Raw genomic sequence first — 18,769 nt, 5'->3', positions numbered from 1 at the left:
CTTCATGTAGGATAATGAAGATAACTATGTTCTGTCCCTGGGCACATACATAATGAGCTTTCACATAGAGTAATTTCATGAGAATGATGAGCCAGCCTTTAAGTGGCAAGTGTTTAAAATATTATCCCTGTTTTGTTTACCAAGTTAGCAGAAAATGGTGATTGCAGCGTTGAACAATGCAAGGTCAAGAACTCATTAAAAATTGACTCATTAAAGATTGGGAGTAATGAGTATGTTAGGGAAAGCTTTCTTAGATTCCCATCTTGTTTTTGCCAGTGGTTGAGTAGTGTTACTATGCTAAATAACTCATAAGTTGGAACCTAACATTGTTGAACGGCTATAGATCGTATTAACTTTTATTTAAAAATACTTAAACTAGAGCAAGATTAGAATTCTCCTTCAGTAATCTTTCATTTGTCTTTTTCCAGTTAATTTTAAAACAAAAATTGAATTGCTTTAAATCAACATGTTAACCTTTTTGTAAATTCATGGAGCTTCTTCTTAAGTCTTCCACAGTTTTATGTCCACAATATAAGAATGATGTAAAATTATTAGGAGGGTTCAAAGGAGGAGTCCAAAGGAGGGCTATGAAGGTGGTGGCAAAGGGTCTACAGGGCAAGGTGTGTGAGGAGCAGCTGAGGTCCCTGGGTTGGTTCAGCCCAGAGCTGAGGGGAGGCCTCATGGCAGCTGCAGCTCCGAGGGGCAGCGCTGAACTCTGCTCTCTGTGACAGCAACAGGGCCCGAGGGAACGGCATGGGGAGAGGCAGGTGGGGGTTAGCGACAGGTCTGCGCCAGAGGGTGTGGTCAGGGCCTGGGACAGGCTCCCGAAGCTGCTGGAGTTCACTAGGTGTTTGGACAGCGCTCTCAGACATAAGTGTTTGAATTTTGGGTGGTCCACTGCAGAGCCAGGAGCTGGACTTCATGATCCTTGTGGATCCCTTCCAACTCAGGATATTCTATAATTTTATGGTTCTTAAAACAAATATTTGTGCAAGTTTCATTATTAAACAGAAGTCTTCTCCTAGAACTGAATTGTAATGCACCTGTCGTACAATTGATTAGGCAAAATGCATTATGGTAATTGTTCTAGATAGCTAAATTTCTTCTTTCTGTTTTCCACAGACTCTGACTATAAGAAGTGGCTATGAATGATTATACTGTTTCTTATGTCTTAAGATAATTATAATTAAAGTACTTAGAATGTCATTGAATTAAACCCTTTCATGGTTTAAAGGAATAAGGGCATTCTGATGCCTTTTAATTTTAGCATTCAAGTTGATGTTACGTGCAAAAATTGTTCAGTTTTACTCTATCTTTTCTGTATTTTTTTTTGTCATTCAGTAGAGAGAACTTGTAGTCGGTTGGTGAAAACAATTTAATAGTCTGTTGATACAGGATATTTGGTTACTGAGGTAGAATCTCACCATTCCCTTGAGCTAGTGGCTTAAAAGGTCTCTGTTACTGAGCTGTGTTTGTATCTTCTAATAGCCAGTACTTTTTGGAATTTTGTATGTATTATGTTGGAAAAAGGGCACAGGATGGATGTTACTATGCTCCATAGCTTTCTGAAAAGAAAATAAAAGGCTTGTGGAAAACTTCTTTTTCTTTGATCATGTTCTTTCTTTTTTTGTCTGATTAATATATTCCAGTCTATCTATATAACTAGGAAAGTATTTGTTCTCAGTGTTTCTTTTGTTTTTCTTTAATGACATTTTGACAGCTGGAAATGGCTGTATTCTGCTTCACCAGTTCTATTTTTTAATTTTTCAACTTACTTTTAGTTCATGGGGTGATACTGTGGTCTTGAGACTTTGTTGCAAGAAGTAGTCGGAGATCTTAAAATGTTCTTGATTAAAGTATTCTGTGATTGTGTGCCTTCTTTCTCAAAATATTTTCCCCTTCAACTTTTGATTATCTGGAACAATTTCAGTTAAACTTGACAGATGTAGCTTTCTTTTGGGTTTTAAGTTCTTTGAAAACTGGTTGGATAGAGCAGAGGTTTAGATTAACATCCCTGCACAAGGGAAAGGGATGTGGCAAGTTTTTCAGCCGTCCTTTTTTGCTTAGCTTACAGTAGGCTACATGGGTCACTCTGGAAGTTGCGCCTCCTGTTTCTTTACATGGAAACAACAAATGCAAAGAGCACAATAACACTATTTGATAGAGCAAATTCTCAGCTACAAAAAACTTTTTTTTAACATAGTTGTTAACATAGTTGCCATTGGTATGCATGCATTTTTGCTGCACTCTTAAAATTCTGCACCTGTAGAGATGTCCCACTGTTTCACAACTGCTTTGATGGCATTGTTGGTGGGAAAATGTTGCCCATGCAGTCCATATTTCATTGGCCCAAAAAGAGGTAAGTCAGAAGGCACCAAATCCAGACTATAGAGTGGGTGTGGTAGGACAGTCCAGCCAAGATTGGCAACGTGCTCCACAGTCTTAAAACATGTATGAGAAAGGTTGTCTTCTTCTCTGGCCTGGCTGTGGAAGTTTGAGCCTTCAGCTTAGTCAGTGTTGCACTGTAGCAGTCAGAGCTGATTGTTCGTCTGAGTTCCAGGAAATGAAGAAGGATCACCCCTTTCTTATCCCTAAAGACAGTGCACATCACTTCACTCACTGAGGGCTGTGTCTTGAACTTATTCTTTGATGGAGAATTCATGTCACCACTCCATGGACTGCTGTTTTAACTCTGGCTTGTAGTGGTGACACCCTGTCTCGTCCTTGGTAATGATGTGATCCTGGGAACTGTCACCTTCATCTTCGTATTGGTTGAGTAGGTCCTGACAAACTTGCACGCGGTGTTCTTTCTGTTCCCGTGTGAACATTCATGAGACCCATCTGATGCAAACTGTGATATTCCAGCATTGCCTCCATCGTTTGTAATACATTTAAGCTGATATTCAGCTCCATACACAGTTCCTTGTTTGTGATCTGCTGATTCACGTGGATGAGCTGATAGAGAGGCCCTTCATTTTATGGTGTGACAACTGTGCATGGCCATCTGGAATGTGGCTTGTCTTTCACGTTGCTGTTGCTGAAATGCACTACCTACTGCTCTGTGTGCTCACAGCCACTGTTTGGTCTCCGTAAACATTCAGCAAGGATCGATGACTGTAACTGTGTGCAATTTTTTCCACATTGAGGAATTCAACGATACACCTTTGCTTGATACGCACTTCCGTGTCAGACACCATTCTGACAGACTGTCTCCTGGCAACAAAATGCGATGGAATATTGATGGGAAGGTTCAACCTCTGCTGCCATAGCACCAACATCCACCTCTGACATTGTCGGCCAACGTAGTAAAACAGAAGGCATTAATTTTGGAGCAGCTCTCACAGTTAGCTGGTTTCTGTTTCTTGTTACATTAATAGCAGAAGTATTGAGAAGGAAGCTTTGGCATGGGGTATGAAGATGTAAATAGGAATGGCCTTAAATTATTGCAGTGCAGGAGCTTTAAGACCATGACTTGGAATTACAGTAGTAGGGGTGAGACACATAGAAGATGGGACAGAAATTGACAGGGATCTGGACGTCATTATTTCTCATCATGGAACAAATTTCTTACTATTAAAGCTAGGCTGTTTAGATGCAAATTAACATCAACAGAACTAATCCTCTCCTCCTCCCCAAACAATACCTCTGTAACTGATTTCTGTGGAATTAAATTTCAAGGAATTGTAGAAAGAAGTTTGTTTTTTTTGTGTTGTTGTTTTTTTAAACTACTTGACCCAGTGACCTTAATAGCAAGATAAATATTGAACAGGATCCTCAAGTCCATTATTGCATGCAGGTACCTTGAGGATAATAAGCATACCCTCAACAGGCAACAGAATGAAAATAAAATCTGTTTACAGAATTATTACTCATATTTAAGGATACTGAAATTTCTGCCAGACAAGGAGCACAGTGAAACTTAATCTGCCAGTTATATTACTGTTAATGTTCTTTAATTTAGCAGACAAGATAGTTTGGCTGTAATTAAGCTCTTCTAATACTGTTGTTCCTGAAGCTTGTGGCATACATCATTTTACACTGTAATTTCCTGCATCTTCTTTACCTCCATTTTTCCTGTATAATTCTTCCATAAACAATTTCAGGAATGCATCAGAACTTCGTGCTGTAAATTACTTATTGTGTATATTATGCAATTTTGAATATATGTAATCAATTTACTTTTTCTGATCCTTTTCTCTCATTTTCTTGGTGCTATTTTTTTCTTCTACATGCGTGCCCTTCCTGCTGTGCTAACGAATGTTTTATCCAAAAGTAATTCTCAAGGCAATTTCTGTCACTCCACATGAGTCTTTGTACAGGCAGATCTGGCAAACTGGCTGAATCACTTGATAGAGCTGCTGAACAACAGAAGACAATGTTCACAGACTAAAGTACAAGAAATTCCATTTAAACATAAGGAAAAGCTTTTCTACTGTGACTACTGTCAAATGTTGGAACAGGCTGCTTGTAGAGGTTGTGGAATCTCCAACCTTGGAGATGCTCAAAACATGGTCCTCCGCAACCTGCTCCAGTTGATCCTGCCCCTGAAAAAAGGGGGTTGGACTGAGTGGTCTCCAGGAGTTCGGTCTTACCTCAGTCATTCTGTGATGCTGTGAAGCAATTGGATTTGTCTTAGCTATAGGTCAAATTGAAGATGGCCATCATTTGAGATTTCTTTCTGTTGGGGTCTAAACCCAGCAGGCAGCTGGGTTGAGATAGCTCACTCTTCCTGACTAGGGTGGAGGAGAGAATTGGAAAGTGAATTATGAAAACTTATGAGTTTAGATTAAGGCTAGGTAAAGCAAAATCTGCATATACAAGGAAAACAAAACAAGGAACTCATTCTCTACATTTCCATCAGCAGGCAGATGTTTAACCACTTCTAGGCAGGGTTCATCACTCTTAATGGTTAATGACAAATATCATTACTCAGAACGTTGCTCCCTTCCTTCTTTTTTCCACTAGGTTTTCTTGCTGAGTATGGCATCGTATGGTATGGGACATCCCTTTGGCCAGTCTAGGTCCACTGTCCTGGTTCTGTCCTCACCCAGCTCCTTGTGCAACCCCCAGCCTCCTCCCTGTTAGGGTAGCATGAGAAGCTGAACAGTTCTTGGCTCTCTGTAAGCATTTCTCTGCAACAGCATAAAATATTGGTATGTTATCACCACTGTTTTCATCAAAAATTCAAAGCACAGCATCATGTAAGCCTCTATGAAGCAAATGAACTCCATATCAGCCAAAACAACGACGCTTTCTACAACAACTCCTTGTCATTCCCTTCTGGTTATCATTTTATCTTTTTCCCTTTAAAAAAAAAAAAAAAACACAGTGTCAGAACAAAGCTTTAAGCAACCCTTACAGTTTCAGACTGTACTTCAAGAGTATTAAGAAGGATACTTTCCATGCACAGTTGCATTTATTAAATTTTCTTCTTTGGTCTTTTGTAGGACTGGAAAAAGATGTTTTCAAGACTGGTTATGTAAAGAAATTTTAATTCTAGTGCTTTACTTAGAAGGTAATATATTTTCCAAGATTGTTCCTTCAGGATTTAAGGTAGCATAAAAAGTTTTAGTTAAAACCTGCAGGAGATCGCAGGTTCTCCCTTTCATCCCGTGAGCTTAACCCTGCAGTGCATTTTGGTTCTGACTCGGTTGGAATGAATGACTTAGAGGATATTTGAATTTCCTGGTTTTAGTTTTAAAAGCAAACCAAGAAAACCCAGCCATTAGTGTAACTCAATTTTTAATATACCAGATAACAGATATTTGCAAAACTGTTAATTTGCTAGGAAAGAAGCCTTGTTGAACACAACGGAAGCAATGGAGGAAGTTTAAGTCCAAGCATGTTGAGTTAGAAGAAATTTGCAGTCTGTTCTCAGCTATTCTCTTTTGTATCTAATTGTGTATTCAATATACATTGTGTAGACTTACGTTCTCCTTAATCTTTGTTCTAATTTTGCCATTTGATATAAGAAATTGTGCTCTCCACAGCAGCAAGGCTTTTATTAGTGTGTTAGAACATTTTATGATCATTGTAAAAGACCAGTAAGCATCCTATGCTAGTTCAGTTATCTTAACGAGTGTTTGTATGACTGTTTGTGCTGTGAGATCTGTGAGACCTATTAGTTCCTGTGATTACTGAACTTACGCACAGTGTTTTCCACCTAAAAATAAATCAGGGTGTGTGTAAGTCTTTGTGATACCTAATGGTATAATCTGTATATAGTCTTACATGCAAGTTCTTTTTAAAAACAAAACAAAAAAGCAACAGAAAGCCACTCATACTCCAACAGAGTAATTTGAACCACAGCATCAATACTTGAGACTTTGTTAATCCAAAATATTTAAATACCAAATTAAAGAGAGACAGACTACCCTATATCATAACAAGGAATTTCTGTTTAGTCTAAAGATTACAAGTCAGGCATGCATCAACTGGGACAATGTACATTTTATTTTTCTTTGCATACTGGTAGTGAGACTTTGTACCATTCCGGTCTCATTGTGAAAGAAATCAGTGGAGCGCAGCAGGCCCCTTTCTGTGTACCTGTATTGTGCACACCTATTGCACTGCCCTGTTGCTAAAACTTTATTTAACCATTCCCTCCTTTTTAGGAACAGAACTTGGTGTTTTATGTAGAGTTAACTCTCCTTCTCTTTTGTCCATCGTGCTCTGATGTTTTCTGAGAGCTGCTGGTTGTGGAGTTTATCATGCATTTATTACAGTTCTGAGCCAGTACGTTTCCCACTTTGTCAGCTCACCAACTATCCTTGCAAGAAGAGAGAGTGGCATGTTCTTTGCTGTATCACTGCTGATTTAGGAACCTTATCTGATTCATCTTAATTTTAACATTAACTCTTTGTACTGCCTGATATAAATAAAGCTTGTCATGATTTGAAAATCAGAAAAAAAGGAATTGTTTAAGTAGTAATTGTGGAGTTTTTATCGTGATTGAGTGAAACAAGCTGAGAATACCTAGTGATAAGATAGTTTCTCGAAAGATTAAATTCCAGCAGGGAGCATATTATAACTCACATGTACTTTGTATCAAGTCCTGTTTTATAAGTAAGAGTTATTTTTTTTTCAGCTTCTGAATTTCACAGAGGTATATTTACTGCTACCATTGTTTAGAAAACTGCCTGAGATAACATTTCTAAACTGATCAAGAAGTCTCTGTTTTTATAATAAATAAATAAAAATGAAAAAAATATAGTGGCTGATAATGGGAACTTGTGCGTATGTGTGCATGTTACATAGAGAATAGTAAAAGGAAATTGCCTTCGTAGTACTGATTATTTTACATAAATTTTCCATATACCTCTCACGATTTTCCATTTTCATCCTTGTCTATTCCACAAAACATTTCAGAATTAAAGCAGCTGAATTAAAGATGGAGCACTGTTCCTTAGAATGTTCTTTCAGGTATTTATGAATATGAAGTACTGCATGTATTTGCTGCTATTAAATCTTTCTGATTTCCTGGAGGAAATTTGATTAAATTTAGGGTAAAAGACACATTTTACAATTAACATTGCTTGCCTTCATTTTTTAAAAATGTGAACTCTAGTTAAACTACAAATGTTTTTTACAAGAAGGAGGCTTTTTTTTAACGCGTTCTATTATATTTTAAACATTGTTATATTTAAGTTTAGCTCGTTTACTTCACTATTTAATAAAAATGGAGTTGGAAAGTTTCTTCTCTGTTGTATTAATTTTGTTTTTGAAAGAATGGATAAGAGAATGTGTAAGTTAAATGTACTGATATCTGTTGTCTAGAAGTATTTCTTACAAAAAAATAAATTTGTTTAGCATGCCTTCCTCTTCCTCTAAAACTACTACTAAGATACATCTTTGAGATTGTTAATGCCATTGATGTAACAGAGTACCTGTGTAATGGTGACTGTCTTGTTCTGTGGTCTTCTGCGAACAGTATTAAAGCAGCCTTGTCACCACCTCCTCATTTTCTCCTTTCATCAATTACATGTAGATCTGCTTGGAAAATTACAACTTATGTTCCCTCTTTAATATTTGATTTTTTTTTAACTTTTCATGCATGAGTATTGAAAAGCAATCCTTGACACTGAAGAATCGCACTCTCTCCTTGTTCCTTGAGGAGATTCAGATGAACTCTCTGTGTATGGTGTCTGTTTCACTTTTCTTGAAAATACTAGGTTTCTTAACTTACAAGTATGTTTTATCCGTTTAACCCTTGAAAGGCTCAAGAGAATAATGGAAGCGATAGTGTCTCTAGTACTTGGTGGTTTTGTTCCTTTGGTTGAGAAAGATACTGTACTGAATTGTAGTTGTTTAAAAAAAAAAAAAAAAAAAGGTGGTTCCAAAACACAAAAGCTCTTGTTGAATAACCACATAAAAACAAAATTCTGTCTCCAGAGTATCAAGGAGACTTTTCCCGTCTTTTGTTGAAAATACAGTTCATGCTCTTCACGTAAATGAATTTATCTACTGTTTGATTGTTTTATACAGAATGTAGCAATGCTTCATGGCTTCTATGGTTTATATTTCAGGAAGAACAGAACCGGGGCAAGCCCAACTGGGAACACCTGAATGAAGATTTGCATGTACTTATCACTGTGGAGGATGCTCAAAACAGAGCAGAAATAAAACTGAAGAGGGCTGTTGAAGAAGTGAAAAAGTTACTGATACCTGCAGTAAGTATTTGTGTATGCAAGTCTTTGATTTACATTTCCAGGAGTTATTTCTGAAAAATAATTAATGCTTCGGCAGTAATAGAAAACGTATGGAGTGGCACCCTAAAGTAAAATTTAGATATTATTTTCTAATACTGTAATGATCTTTAAAAGTCTCATCCCTGATCAAATTATTCCTCAGATCAGAATAATTCTTTTAAGAGATGTTAATTTTTCTACCTGTTCAAGATACACATATAGGAAATTCTTGTAACCTTTGTAAAACATGCTGAACTACTGCATACACTAGCTTTCTTGCCTTCTTTCAATATAAAGATGTTTTGCTTTAAGGCTTGGGAAATAAGAAGTGTTTTTGTTTGAGATGATTCTGATACTTCAGGAAAAGAAGGCATGTTTTCTCAGATCACTGTATTAAACACTTTCCAAAAGGAACAGAACCCCTCAGGAATACAGTATTATATATAACACTTTGCCATCACTGATATTGGGGAAAAATAAATAGTGTAGAGCTAGAAAATGAGCTGTCTTCCTTATTCCCTGATAACGTTAACTGCCTTCTGCCTAGCTGGATGTGACTTTAACTTTTGAAAGTTAAAAAAGTTCAAAGCCTTAAAAGGCTTTAACTTTTGCATGGAACAGAATTATCATATGACCGTTCTCTCAGGTCTCCTGTATTCTCATGCAAAGCAAAGTGACTCAGCATGGCAGTATGGTGCATTCCATGCAAGTTTCTTCCATCTTGTGCTGATTTTTACCACCACTTTAGTGTCATTTTATCATGATAAAAATAAACTGAGTCATTTTCATTGGAGGAATTTTTTTCCTCATGAGGAAAAAATGAGTTCATCTTGTGAAGGAGAGTGGTACTCGGTATTAAAATGACCAAACAATTTTGGGTGCTTGGTGAATGTTAATAGAGGCTGGCTGTGAGGAAGCTTGTGGTAACAGAAGCCTATTAAAAAGGAAAATCAGAACACATTTTTAAAAGTTACCGAAGGTCAGGAAAGAACCTTAATTTTTGAATTAACAAAATATAGTTGTGTATTAAATAGGAAGTATAACATAGATCACTTTGCACGTTTTCAACCTCTGAAAGCAGATGACAACAAGAAAAAGTATGTCTTCAGAATCTATCAACTTATTTAAGAGATCTACAACATGTTAGGATTGATGTGGTATATACTTGTTTTTTGCTACAGCCTATTGTGCCTGTTCAGTTGGTATTGTAAACAGCTGCACAATCAAATTCTTTGGGCTATTTGAGGGTTGAAAAGTTCTGTTTTGGATTAAAATGTGTGAACTGAAAATTTACGTGAAAGAAACTAGAAACCTTTAAGTAATAACAGCAAACAGAGGAAAAAAAGGAATTCTAGCTAACGCTAAGGTGGGGGAAATTCTGGCTGTTGGAAGGTTCCAAAGATACTCCAAGAGATATGAATGGAAAACTGGAAATTTATAGAATATCTGTTTTCCAAAAATCGTCAGAGGATTAAAATTGAGTCCGAAAAAAAAATCAGTTTGTTATCCAACTGGGATAAAATTTGAGATTATGTGGACGAGAAAACTAAATTTCATTCTTATTATGTATTGACAATGCTTTCATTTTCATTTCTAAGATACATTTTAGAAAAGCAAGTTTGTGGTAGAGATGATTTCTTGAAACAATCTGTTATGCTCAATATATTAAAAAAACTAGTTACATTTTATAGCAACAGTACACAAGTAGGCATACTAAAACAGATTTTTGTTTGAAGGTACTTGGGGGAAAAGAGGCTACTTCAGTAGTAAAAAGTATTACTTCTCATCTTTAAAAATCTGAAGTACTAGTGATATTTTTCCTTGTGGAGGTGATTTTATTTCCCCTTTTCAAAATTTATCCGAAGAAATAAAAAGGATAACTTGAGATAGATTGGCAGAACAAGCCATTTTTCTCCCCGACGAGAAAGAAGGAGAAAGGCCAACATTTTTATTTTTTCCAATAAATTTACATTTCTTTGGTATGAAAACTGATACTTATTTGCTGTACTTCAAGTTCTGTAAAAAGTAATTCTTTTCTTTTTCCCATACTTCAGTGAGATATTGGTCATTATCTACACCTGCAAGATCTTACAGTACTGTTTCTTTCATGTTTTTCCAAAGAAAAACAAAGAATAAAGCAGTCTGCAGGCTTTGGGGAACACATTGACCTGTTCTGTCCTTATGTCTCTTTCTAAAGTGGATCCTACAGGTTATCGATCTCTCCTCATTTTTAGAGCTTTGAGTGTTTATTTGTTATTTGCAAGACTTCACTAAAGATGGGTAGTTCTTTCAAAGGATAGACAAAAGATAGTCTGGTCTGTACAATTGCAGAAGGTATAAGAAAGTGTAGTGTGTCTTTCGTAAGGGACAGATGTCATACTTCATCAGTGTAACCAGGTAACTATATCCTATTATTAAAGATGTAAAATGATTATTTTGGGTACTAGGCAGTACAGCTAAGACTGTCTACTTCAGAATTATTGAATGTTCTAAGTTGCATTGAATAAACTATAAAGCTAGACAACAGCGTAAAGTGATAGGTGAACAGTTGGCTGATAGTTCAAGCTCAAAGAGTTTCAGTAAATGGGGTTACATCAGGCTGGTGGCCAGTCGCTAGTGGGGTTCCACAGGGCTCAGCAGTGTGCCTTGGCAGCCCAAAGGCCCAGTGGTACCCTTGGGTACATCAGGCCCAGCACTGCCAGCCTGGCGAGGGAAGGGGTTATCCCGCTCTGTTCTGTGCTATGCAGCCTCAATTCCAGCACTCGGTGCAGTTTAGGATGCCACAGTATAAGAAGGACATAAAACTATGTGCATCCAAATTGATATCTGCCAAAGGAAGTGATCATTCTGCTCTGCTCTGTGCTGGTGCAGCCTCACCTTGAGGACTGTGTGCAGTTTTGGGTGCCACAATATAAGAAAGTTATACAACTGTTTGTGTCCGCAGTAGTGATGTGAAGGTGGTGAAGGGTCCAGAGGACAAGGCGTATGAGGAGCAAATCTCTGTTTGGTCTGGAGGAGGAGACTGAGTGGCTTCTACTTAATTATTATAATTCAGTCCGGGATCAGTGTATAAGGGCAGCTGTAGTTCTACTTAGTTGCTGTCTCTCATCTTGTGTGAAGACAACTGCACAACAGTGAGTGCTCCCTCTCAGGCTGGGTACTTTACTTGCCACTACTGTAACAGTATTTCAAGTTTGTAATGGGTAGGAAAGACTGTTTCATTAGAAGATTGTATTATTTTGTTAGTAGATATGGCTGTTGCCTGTAATAGGAATTTTTAGACTTATCAGTCTTGAACATAGTTAATTTAGCTATACAGTATGGGGAAAAGTATCTTTGTTTTTAAATTCAGTAATTCATCCTGCGTAGTACTAGATGTTTATGTCGTAGCTGATAAATTTAAAAGTGGAGTAAGGAAACAATGCAAAATAAAGCAGTAACCAGAACATGCTTTCCACACAAAGAAGATTTACAACATAAGTTCATAAAGAGTTACAAATTAATTAATAATAGAGAAGCAGAAATTGGAAATGAATTGTAATAGTCTTTGGGTCACATTTCAGAAAACCTTTGTGGAGCTGCAAAGCCTCAAATGCTAAAGCAGAAATACCAACCTAAAGTGGAGACTGATGGATTAATTGCTGTTACTGTCCTTTAACTATATCATAGTTGCTGATGTTACTGTAGCTCATTTCCAGTAAGCTGTTTTGAAGGCTAAATAAATAGGAGTTAGTGGAACTGGGAAATAATGTAATTAAAGTGTGCACTCTCTTTCAAACATGTTCTTAAACAACTGAGAGAAGATAGCTATGTTTTACAAATAATAGAGTAGTAAAAGAAAAAAAATCAGAATGAGAACAGCTGTGGAATTACCTGAAGATTGCCCAAGAGGCTGAAGCAGTTGCTGAAAGTGATTGATTGAATCTTCTTGAGTCAAGGTTTTACTGTTGGGTGAATTTATTTTGGCTGGAGGGGCTGGTAAGGTTAAGTGCGAAGTACTACTAGAAAAGTGAAAATAGGAGCAGGGAACAGAGTGCTTAGAAGGTGTGTTAACCAGGACAGTACAATAAGAAATGCTGGCAGTTCTCAGAAGAAAATAATCAACTTAACTGTGCTGTAATAAAAATGGCTTCACAAAGTTGCAACCAAATTCTAGATCGTGGAGAACAAGAGGTCATGCTGATGATGGCTGCTTTCAGTATCAACTGTGGCAAAACTGGGACTGGGAAAAGCCTTAAGAATTAAGATTAAGTCAGAAAACTAAAGCAGATAACACTTTGTAAAACAACAGATAATTATTTTCCATATAATAGAAGGCAAAAAAAGTTAAGAATAAAGGAAATACTGGGAAGAAATCAAATAGCATTTCATTTTCAACTTGAAGATAATGTTAGCCATCTTGTTTCTTTGATGAAAAATAACTGAATAAAAAGTTGAAATAACAAATAATTCACTTGAAGCATCATGGACTTTGAGAACTTGATATTCTTCCTTATGTTCAGTGTCTTGACGCATAGCATGCCAACAGAAACATCAGCAAAGTAGAGCTTTCTATGAAGATATAATACAGACACAACTAAAATAAACATTAGTGACCCAGTAGTTAAACAAAAATATCTGTTAAATGGGATTTGGTCTCTTCTTCAATGTCTGTTGTTTTACCTTGTGAAGAAGCATCAGAGAAACACAGTACAAGCCTTTCATGGTTATACTGAATGGCTTGTTTTGCTTAAAAAAAAAAAGTAACTTTTCTCCGTGGTAGCTTGGCTCTGACATAAAAGGATTTTACGTATAGATTGACTTCTTCCAAATGCTGGCTATACTCCTTATCAAAGCAGCAGCAGAAAGTGACATTACAGTATTTCATCTGGTTTAATGTGTTACATGCTGCACGGGTTTTCTACAAATTGGAATGTCCTTTGTAGTCATGCTTAGTATATAAGTATTGACTGTCCTCCTTGTTTACTCTTTATTACTAGAAATGTTACTTTAATGTTTCTATTTTTAGTCACAAACAGGACTGTATGTCAAATAACAGGAGAGAACGTAATGAAGGGGCAACAGTGCTGGCAGAATGTGGTGTTGTTTTCACATGGGTTAGTTAAAAGCATTAAAGCATTTCTTTCCCAAAGGCTGCCTTCAGCAGATGGGGTAAAGCGGGACTCTTCTATTAAACAATAAAGAAAAAAAAGCAGATTTCTAATATGTATATTATAAATGTAGTTGCAATTTTTGGTTGTGGTTTATTTTCAGTTTTCTGCAGAATATCTTTATTTTTACCCTGACATTGGTGTGTGCTGGATTCCTTACCCAAAAACTAATTTGATAGCAAAAACCCAATACAGCAGAAAGAATTTTATTCCTGTCTTAGCTTTAGTAAAGGAAAAAAAAAAAAAAAAAGTAGGGGGATGATATCGTAGTAATGCTGTGCATTATTTCCCATCCTGGAGCTAAAACTAGGGCAATCTAAAATTTGAATGATATTGGGAAAAAATTCCATTTGTCTTAGTCATCAAAAAAATCCAACACAATAAATTCTGCATGCAAGTTTGAGTTCCCTGAATAGCTCTTTCTATTTCATTCCTGCATGGTATGCTGGTTTTATACTTCTGCTTTCACAAGAGATAATATAGTGATGCCTTCTGTAGTCTGTCTGTTGAAATGTTGGTCATGCTGTGCTTTCTACTGTTTGCTGCTTGTTCAATTGAAGTTATGAAATGAGTAACTGATACAGTAGCAGAAAAAGGACACTACTGTCTTTAAAAACATTTGGAAAATTCCTTCATTACATCTGTTTTGTTGATTCAGATGTAAGTCTCTTGCAGTGCATGCCATGTATGTCTTGAAAAGAGCAACTTTGTAGGTAAGATAATGAAGCAGATGAACTTCTTGGGATTGGACAGCTAAATAACAAGTGGTAGACTTTTTGATGTGGAGGAGAAGTGATAGAGTATTATTTTTAGTAATACGAACCAGACATAGTTTTTCCATGACATTTTGAACCAAGGACTGCTGCAGTCCTGCCATTCCTCAATGATTTGCTGTTCTTGTTTCCTGTTTTACATCAGAAGGTACTGGCCTTCGTCTGATCGTTTAGTGTGTCCACTTGGTGGACTGCTTAGCCTTGGATTAACTCACTTGCTGTGGGATCAGTTCTGTTTTAGCGCTGACAGAGGTGATAGAATGGGAACACGCAGCCAGGGTACTGCAGTTTAACCCTGGCAAGCAACTTAGCACCACACAGCCACTCTCTCTCCCCAAGTGAGACTAGGGAGAGAATTGGAAAGGTAAAAGTGTGAGAAGTCATGAGTGGAGATAAAGACAGCTGACTAGCTAAAGCAAAGCAGAACAAGGAATTTCTTAGCTGCTTCTTGTCAGCAGGCAGTTGTTAAGCTGCTTTCAGGAAAGCAGGGCATATCACACGTAACGGTTTCTTGGGAAAACAAATGCCATCCCTTTGCACACACACACCCCTTCCTCCTTTAACCTAGCTGAGCATGACACCGTATGGTATGGGACATCCCTTTGGCCAGTCTAGGTCAGCTGTCCTCATTCTGTCCTCACCCAGCTGCTTGTGCACCCCCAGCCTCCTCCCTGTTAGGGCAGCACGAGAAGGTGAACAGTGCTTGGCTCTCTGTAAGCACTGTTCTGCAACAGCTTAAAATATTGGTGTGTTATCACCGCCGTTTTCATCAAAAATCCGAAGCACAGCATCATATAAGCAGCTGTGAAGCAAATGAACTCTGTGCCAACCAGAAAAAAAACTGGGATTGCAGCAAACCACCTGTAGGTATACCTGGACTTCCATAGAACTGTGAGTGTGTTCACCTGCAGATGAGAACAAAATAATCAGAAACGTGGTATAACACTATATGACAATGGAAAAAAAAAAAGAGAAAAGCCTACTAGTGTCCTGCACTGGTAATTTCAATAGCTTATTAACAAGATCAGTACAGATTTAATTATGTTGAGCAGTCTGTAAGTAAATTCTGATATGCACTTTAACAATCCTATTCCTCTGAAAGTTGTGTACAAATCTCAGTCGTAAAAATGAGAAAGAGGAGCTCCTAAAATGTTAACTTATGAAGTGCTCATGTATTCTATTTGGCTTGTCACTGCAGTGTTAAATTTTTGAGCTTTGCCTAGTGTTGACTATTAAATAAAAAATTGTTTCAGGCCAACTGCAAGTGTGAAAACAGCTCTCTCTGTCATTGTATACAGTGGTGGAAACTCTGTAGACCAGTAGCTTGTTATCACCCAAAGGATGTCTGTCAATGGTAATGATTTTTTCAGACCATACTTAATACAAGAAATCTAGGTCATTTGCAGCTTAATTGAATTAAATCTCATTTAAACTGTTAAACTCCTCAAATCCTATGAAGTGATCTTCATAGTACTAAGAGGAAGGCTAATATTATTCATTAGAATAATTTTGAAATGGCATGTAAAACTTGCTTTTTTATATTATAATTAAATTTGTTTTACATTTTCAAAAAGATGGAAAAAAATGAAAGGGTAAATGTAAATTTATGATCATCTGTGGAGGTACATTTCAGGGTATATGCTTACAGATTGGGACATGTAGTCATGATCAGATAGATCTACTTAAATAGAACTGGTTCAATTAGATTATAACTTGAGTAGTAGTATATATTGAGTCTCGTCTTTCCTAGGCTTTTCTTATACTAATTAGAGAAGAAAGCTTCTCCATCAGTTATTTCTACCTATCTTAACCAAGCTGTTATTCTGAAACTTCTTCCAGACTTTTTCCATGGTTTATAGAACCTAGGAAAATCAGTTAATTGTGTCTACCTTCAGTTAGTGTTGAGTACTAGCACTTTTCAACTTTTTCAAAATATTAATTGAAGATGTATGCTGCCTTCTTCTGCTTTTTCATTCTTGATTTGTTTTGTTTTTTTTTTAAAGTGTTACAGTATGTAACTTGGGAAAGAATTGAGTGCTATTTTTGAAAAAGACTTTGGGAAATTAATGAAATTGTCTTCCCAAAGAGAAACAAAAACATTTTTTTTGCCTAAAAGTCTGTAGACACATGCAATTCCAGTGCAAATTTACACATAGATTGGGAACGCTAATTAGCTTTTATATGATTTTCTCTGTATTCCAGAAAATGTGCTTAATCTCATTGGTTTTGGTAGATGTCTTTGTGATGGCATTGATTTATTCTAGTAATTCATTTTGTGGTTCTTTTTTCATCCTTCATCCCATTTTTTCCCATTGTTTTCTTTATTCCTGAGTGTTCTTCCTGTGCATCTTTTATACTTCTTTCCATTTCTTTGTTCTTTTTCTTTTGATGGTGTTGAAACAGAATTTGTATGTTAGAGTCTTCATATAATACCTTATTAAAGCTCTGGGGATCTGGGGGTGCTGTTTGACAGCAGGCTCAACATGAGTCAGCAGCACCCTGGCAGCCAAGAGGGTGAGCTGCATTTTAGGACACATTAAACACAGCATACCCAGCCGGTCGAAAGTGGTGATTCTCCCGCTATATTTAGTGCTGGCGCAGCCTCACCTTGAATATCATGCGCAGTTCTGGTCTCTGCAATATAGAAAAGGTGTTAAGGTCCTTGAAAGCGTCCAGAAGAGGCACCGAAGCTGGTAACAGGGCTGGCAGGCATGTCCTATGAGGAGAGGCTGAGGGCACTGACGTTGTCCAGTCTGGGGAAGAGGAGGCCGAGAAGTGACCTCATTGCTCTCTGCAACTCCATGAGGAGGGGAAGTGCTGAAGCAGATGCCAGGCTCTGATCCTGGGAACTATTGACGGGATGCAAAGGAATATCACAAAGCTGTGCCAGAGGAGGTTCAGACTGGATGTTAGGAAGAATTCCCATAGCATGAGGGTGGTCTAACAGTGGAACAGGCTTCCTTTCTAGAGAGGTGGTTGATGCTTGTTGCCGAGCAGTGTTTAGGAGGCATTTGGACAACACCCTTAATAATAGGCTTTAAATTTTTGTTATTCCTGAGATGATCAGGCAGAAGGTCCCTGCCAACTGAAATATTCCCTATATAAAATCTTGCTAAAGTATTTCTCCCCTTATGCAGGGAGTATATTATGAAGCTATGATTCCATCTGTCTGTTTCATTAAAGGTGATGAGAAAACTGCAACAAATGAAACATGCATTGTTTTTCTTAACTTTCATTTCTAGTTACCATTAGTCTTTTAGTTTCCTATTTTACTTCATATTTTTGACCTTGAAATATTTGCAAAATAAATATTCTTGTCAGTGAATTTTCTGAGTTTGACACACATATAATATGTATAAAAATATATATACATACGTACATATAAACTTTGCATATACATTTCTTAACATGTTCTGATCTTCGATACCAAAAGTTCTGTTCTTTATTCAGTTGGTTTTTTGAAATCACAGCCTTGCATTTACCCTAAGTGGAAGAAATGCTGTTTGTAGGATTGTGGTTCTTGGAGAGACATAGTGTAGAGATCTGTCGTCCTGCACTTCTAACACATTTTCATACTAAATATTAACTGGAATGTATTAAGGAGGTCAGATTGTTTTATGTACTAGTGTTCTTAGCAGTGCTTTCTGGAAGAATCTTACAATTGCAAAGATTTTTATTTGCAGCAAAAGTAACCAGTAAGCGCTTCCCTTTTCAAGCTCTTTAAAGTATGCTTTATTGCCAGTGTTAGTTTTGAAATCTAGATGTCTAATTATACAAAAATAAAGCTTGTCATACAAACATCTGTAGCTTAATGCTGACTGATGATTTATACTCATCAAGCCTCTCTTCATTTTGCTATTTTGACATCAGATTGCAGAAAATTCTAACGTTTGGGGAAGTGATCAGGATTTTCCACCTATTTTGTAGAAAACACGTGTTTTTTTAAACAGTACAGAAATACTCAAGTGTGCAGTATAGGACTAATGAGATTTTCTTTAATATTTTGCTTGTAGGTAAGGTTTTAATATAGGAATGTTCTGGACTCTATTATCGGGAGAAACGTAGGTCAGCATGATGTAAGAGATTGGAGCTAACTATTTTAAATGGCTTGAGTCATGTTGGACTGGGCCATTAGTAACATACTTTAAGTTAAACTTAG

General features: G+C 37.0%; 1 protein-coding gene across 10 annotated transcripts in view; it reads left to right on the top strand.

Annotated features, from left to right (window-relative positions):
- QKI (QKI, KH domain containing RNA binding) overlaps nucleotides 1-18,769 on the top strand; it is a 109,987-nt gene that overhangs the window by 56,100 nt on the left and 35,118 nt on the right. For all 10 annotated transcript variants that reach the window (XR_002436345.1, XR_002436344.1, XR_002436343.1 and 7 more), the window contains one exon: nucleotides 8,526-8,669. Coding sequence is in view for 7 of the 10 variants with exons in the window: in XM_021389571.1 (XP_021245246.1) it covers nucleotides 8,526-8,669 (144 nt within the window). In the remaining 3 variants the exon portion in view is untranslated. The remainder of the gene's footprint in view (nucleotides 1-8,525; nucleotides 8,670-18,769) is intronic.

Source organism: Numida meleagris, chromosome 3 (genome assembly GCF_002078875.1).
Source record: "Numida meleagris isolate 19003 breed g44 Domestic line chromosome 3, NumMel1.0, whole genome shotgun sequence".
Classification (NCBI taxonomy): domain Eukaryota; kingdom Metazoa; phylum Chordata; class Aves; order Galliformes; family Numididae; genus Numida; species Numida meleagris.
Note: the sequence above shows the minus strand (reverse complement) of the source record. Positions and strands in the feature narration are given on the sequence as shown.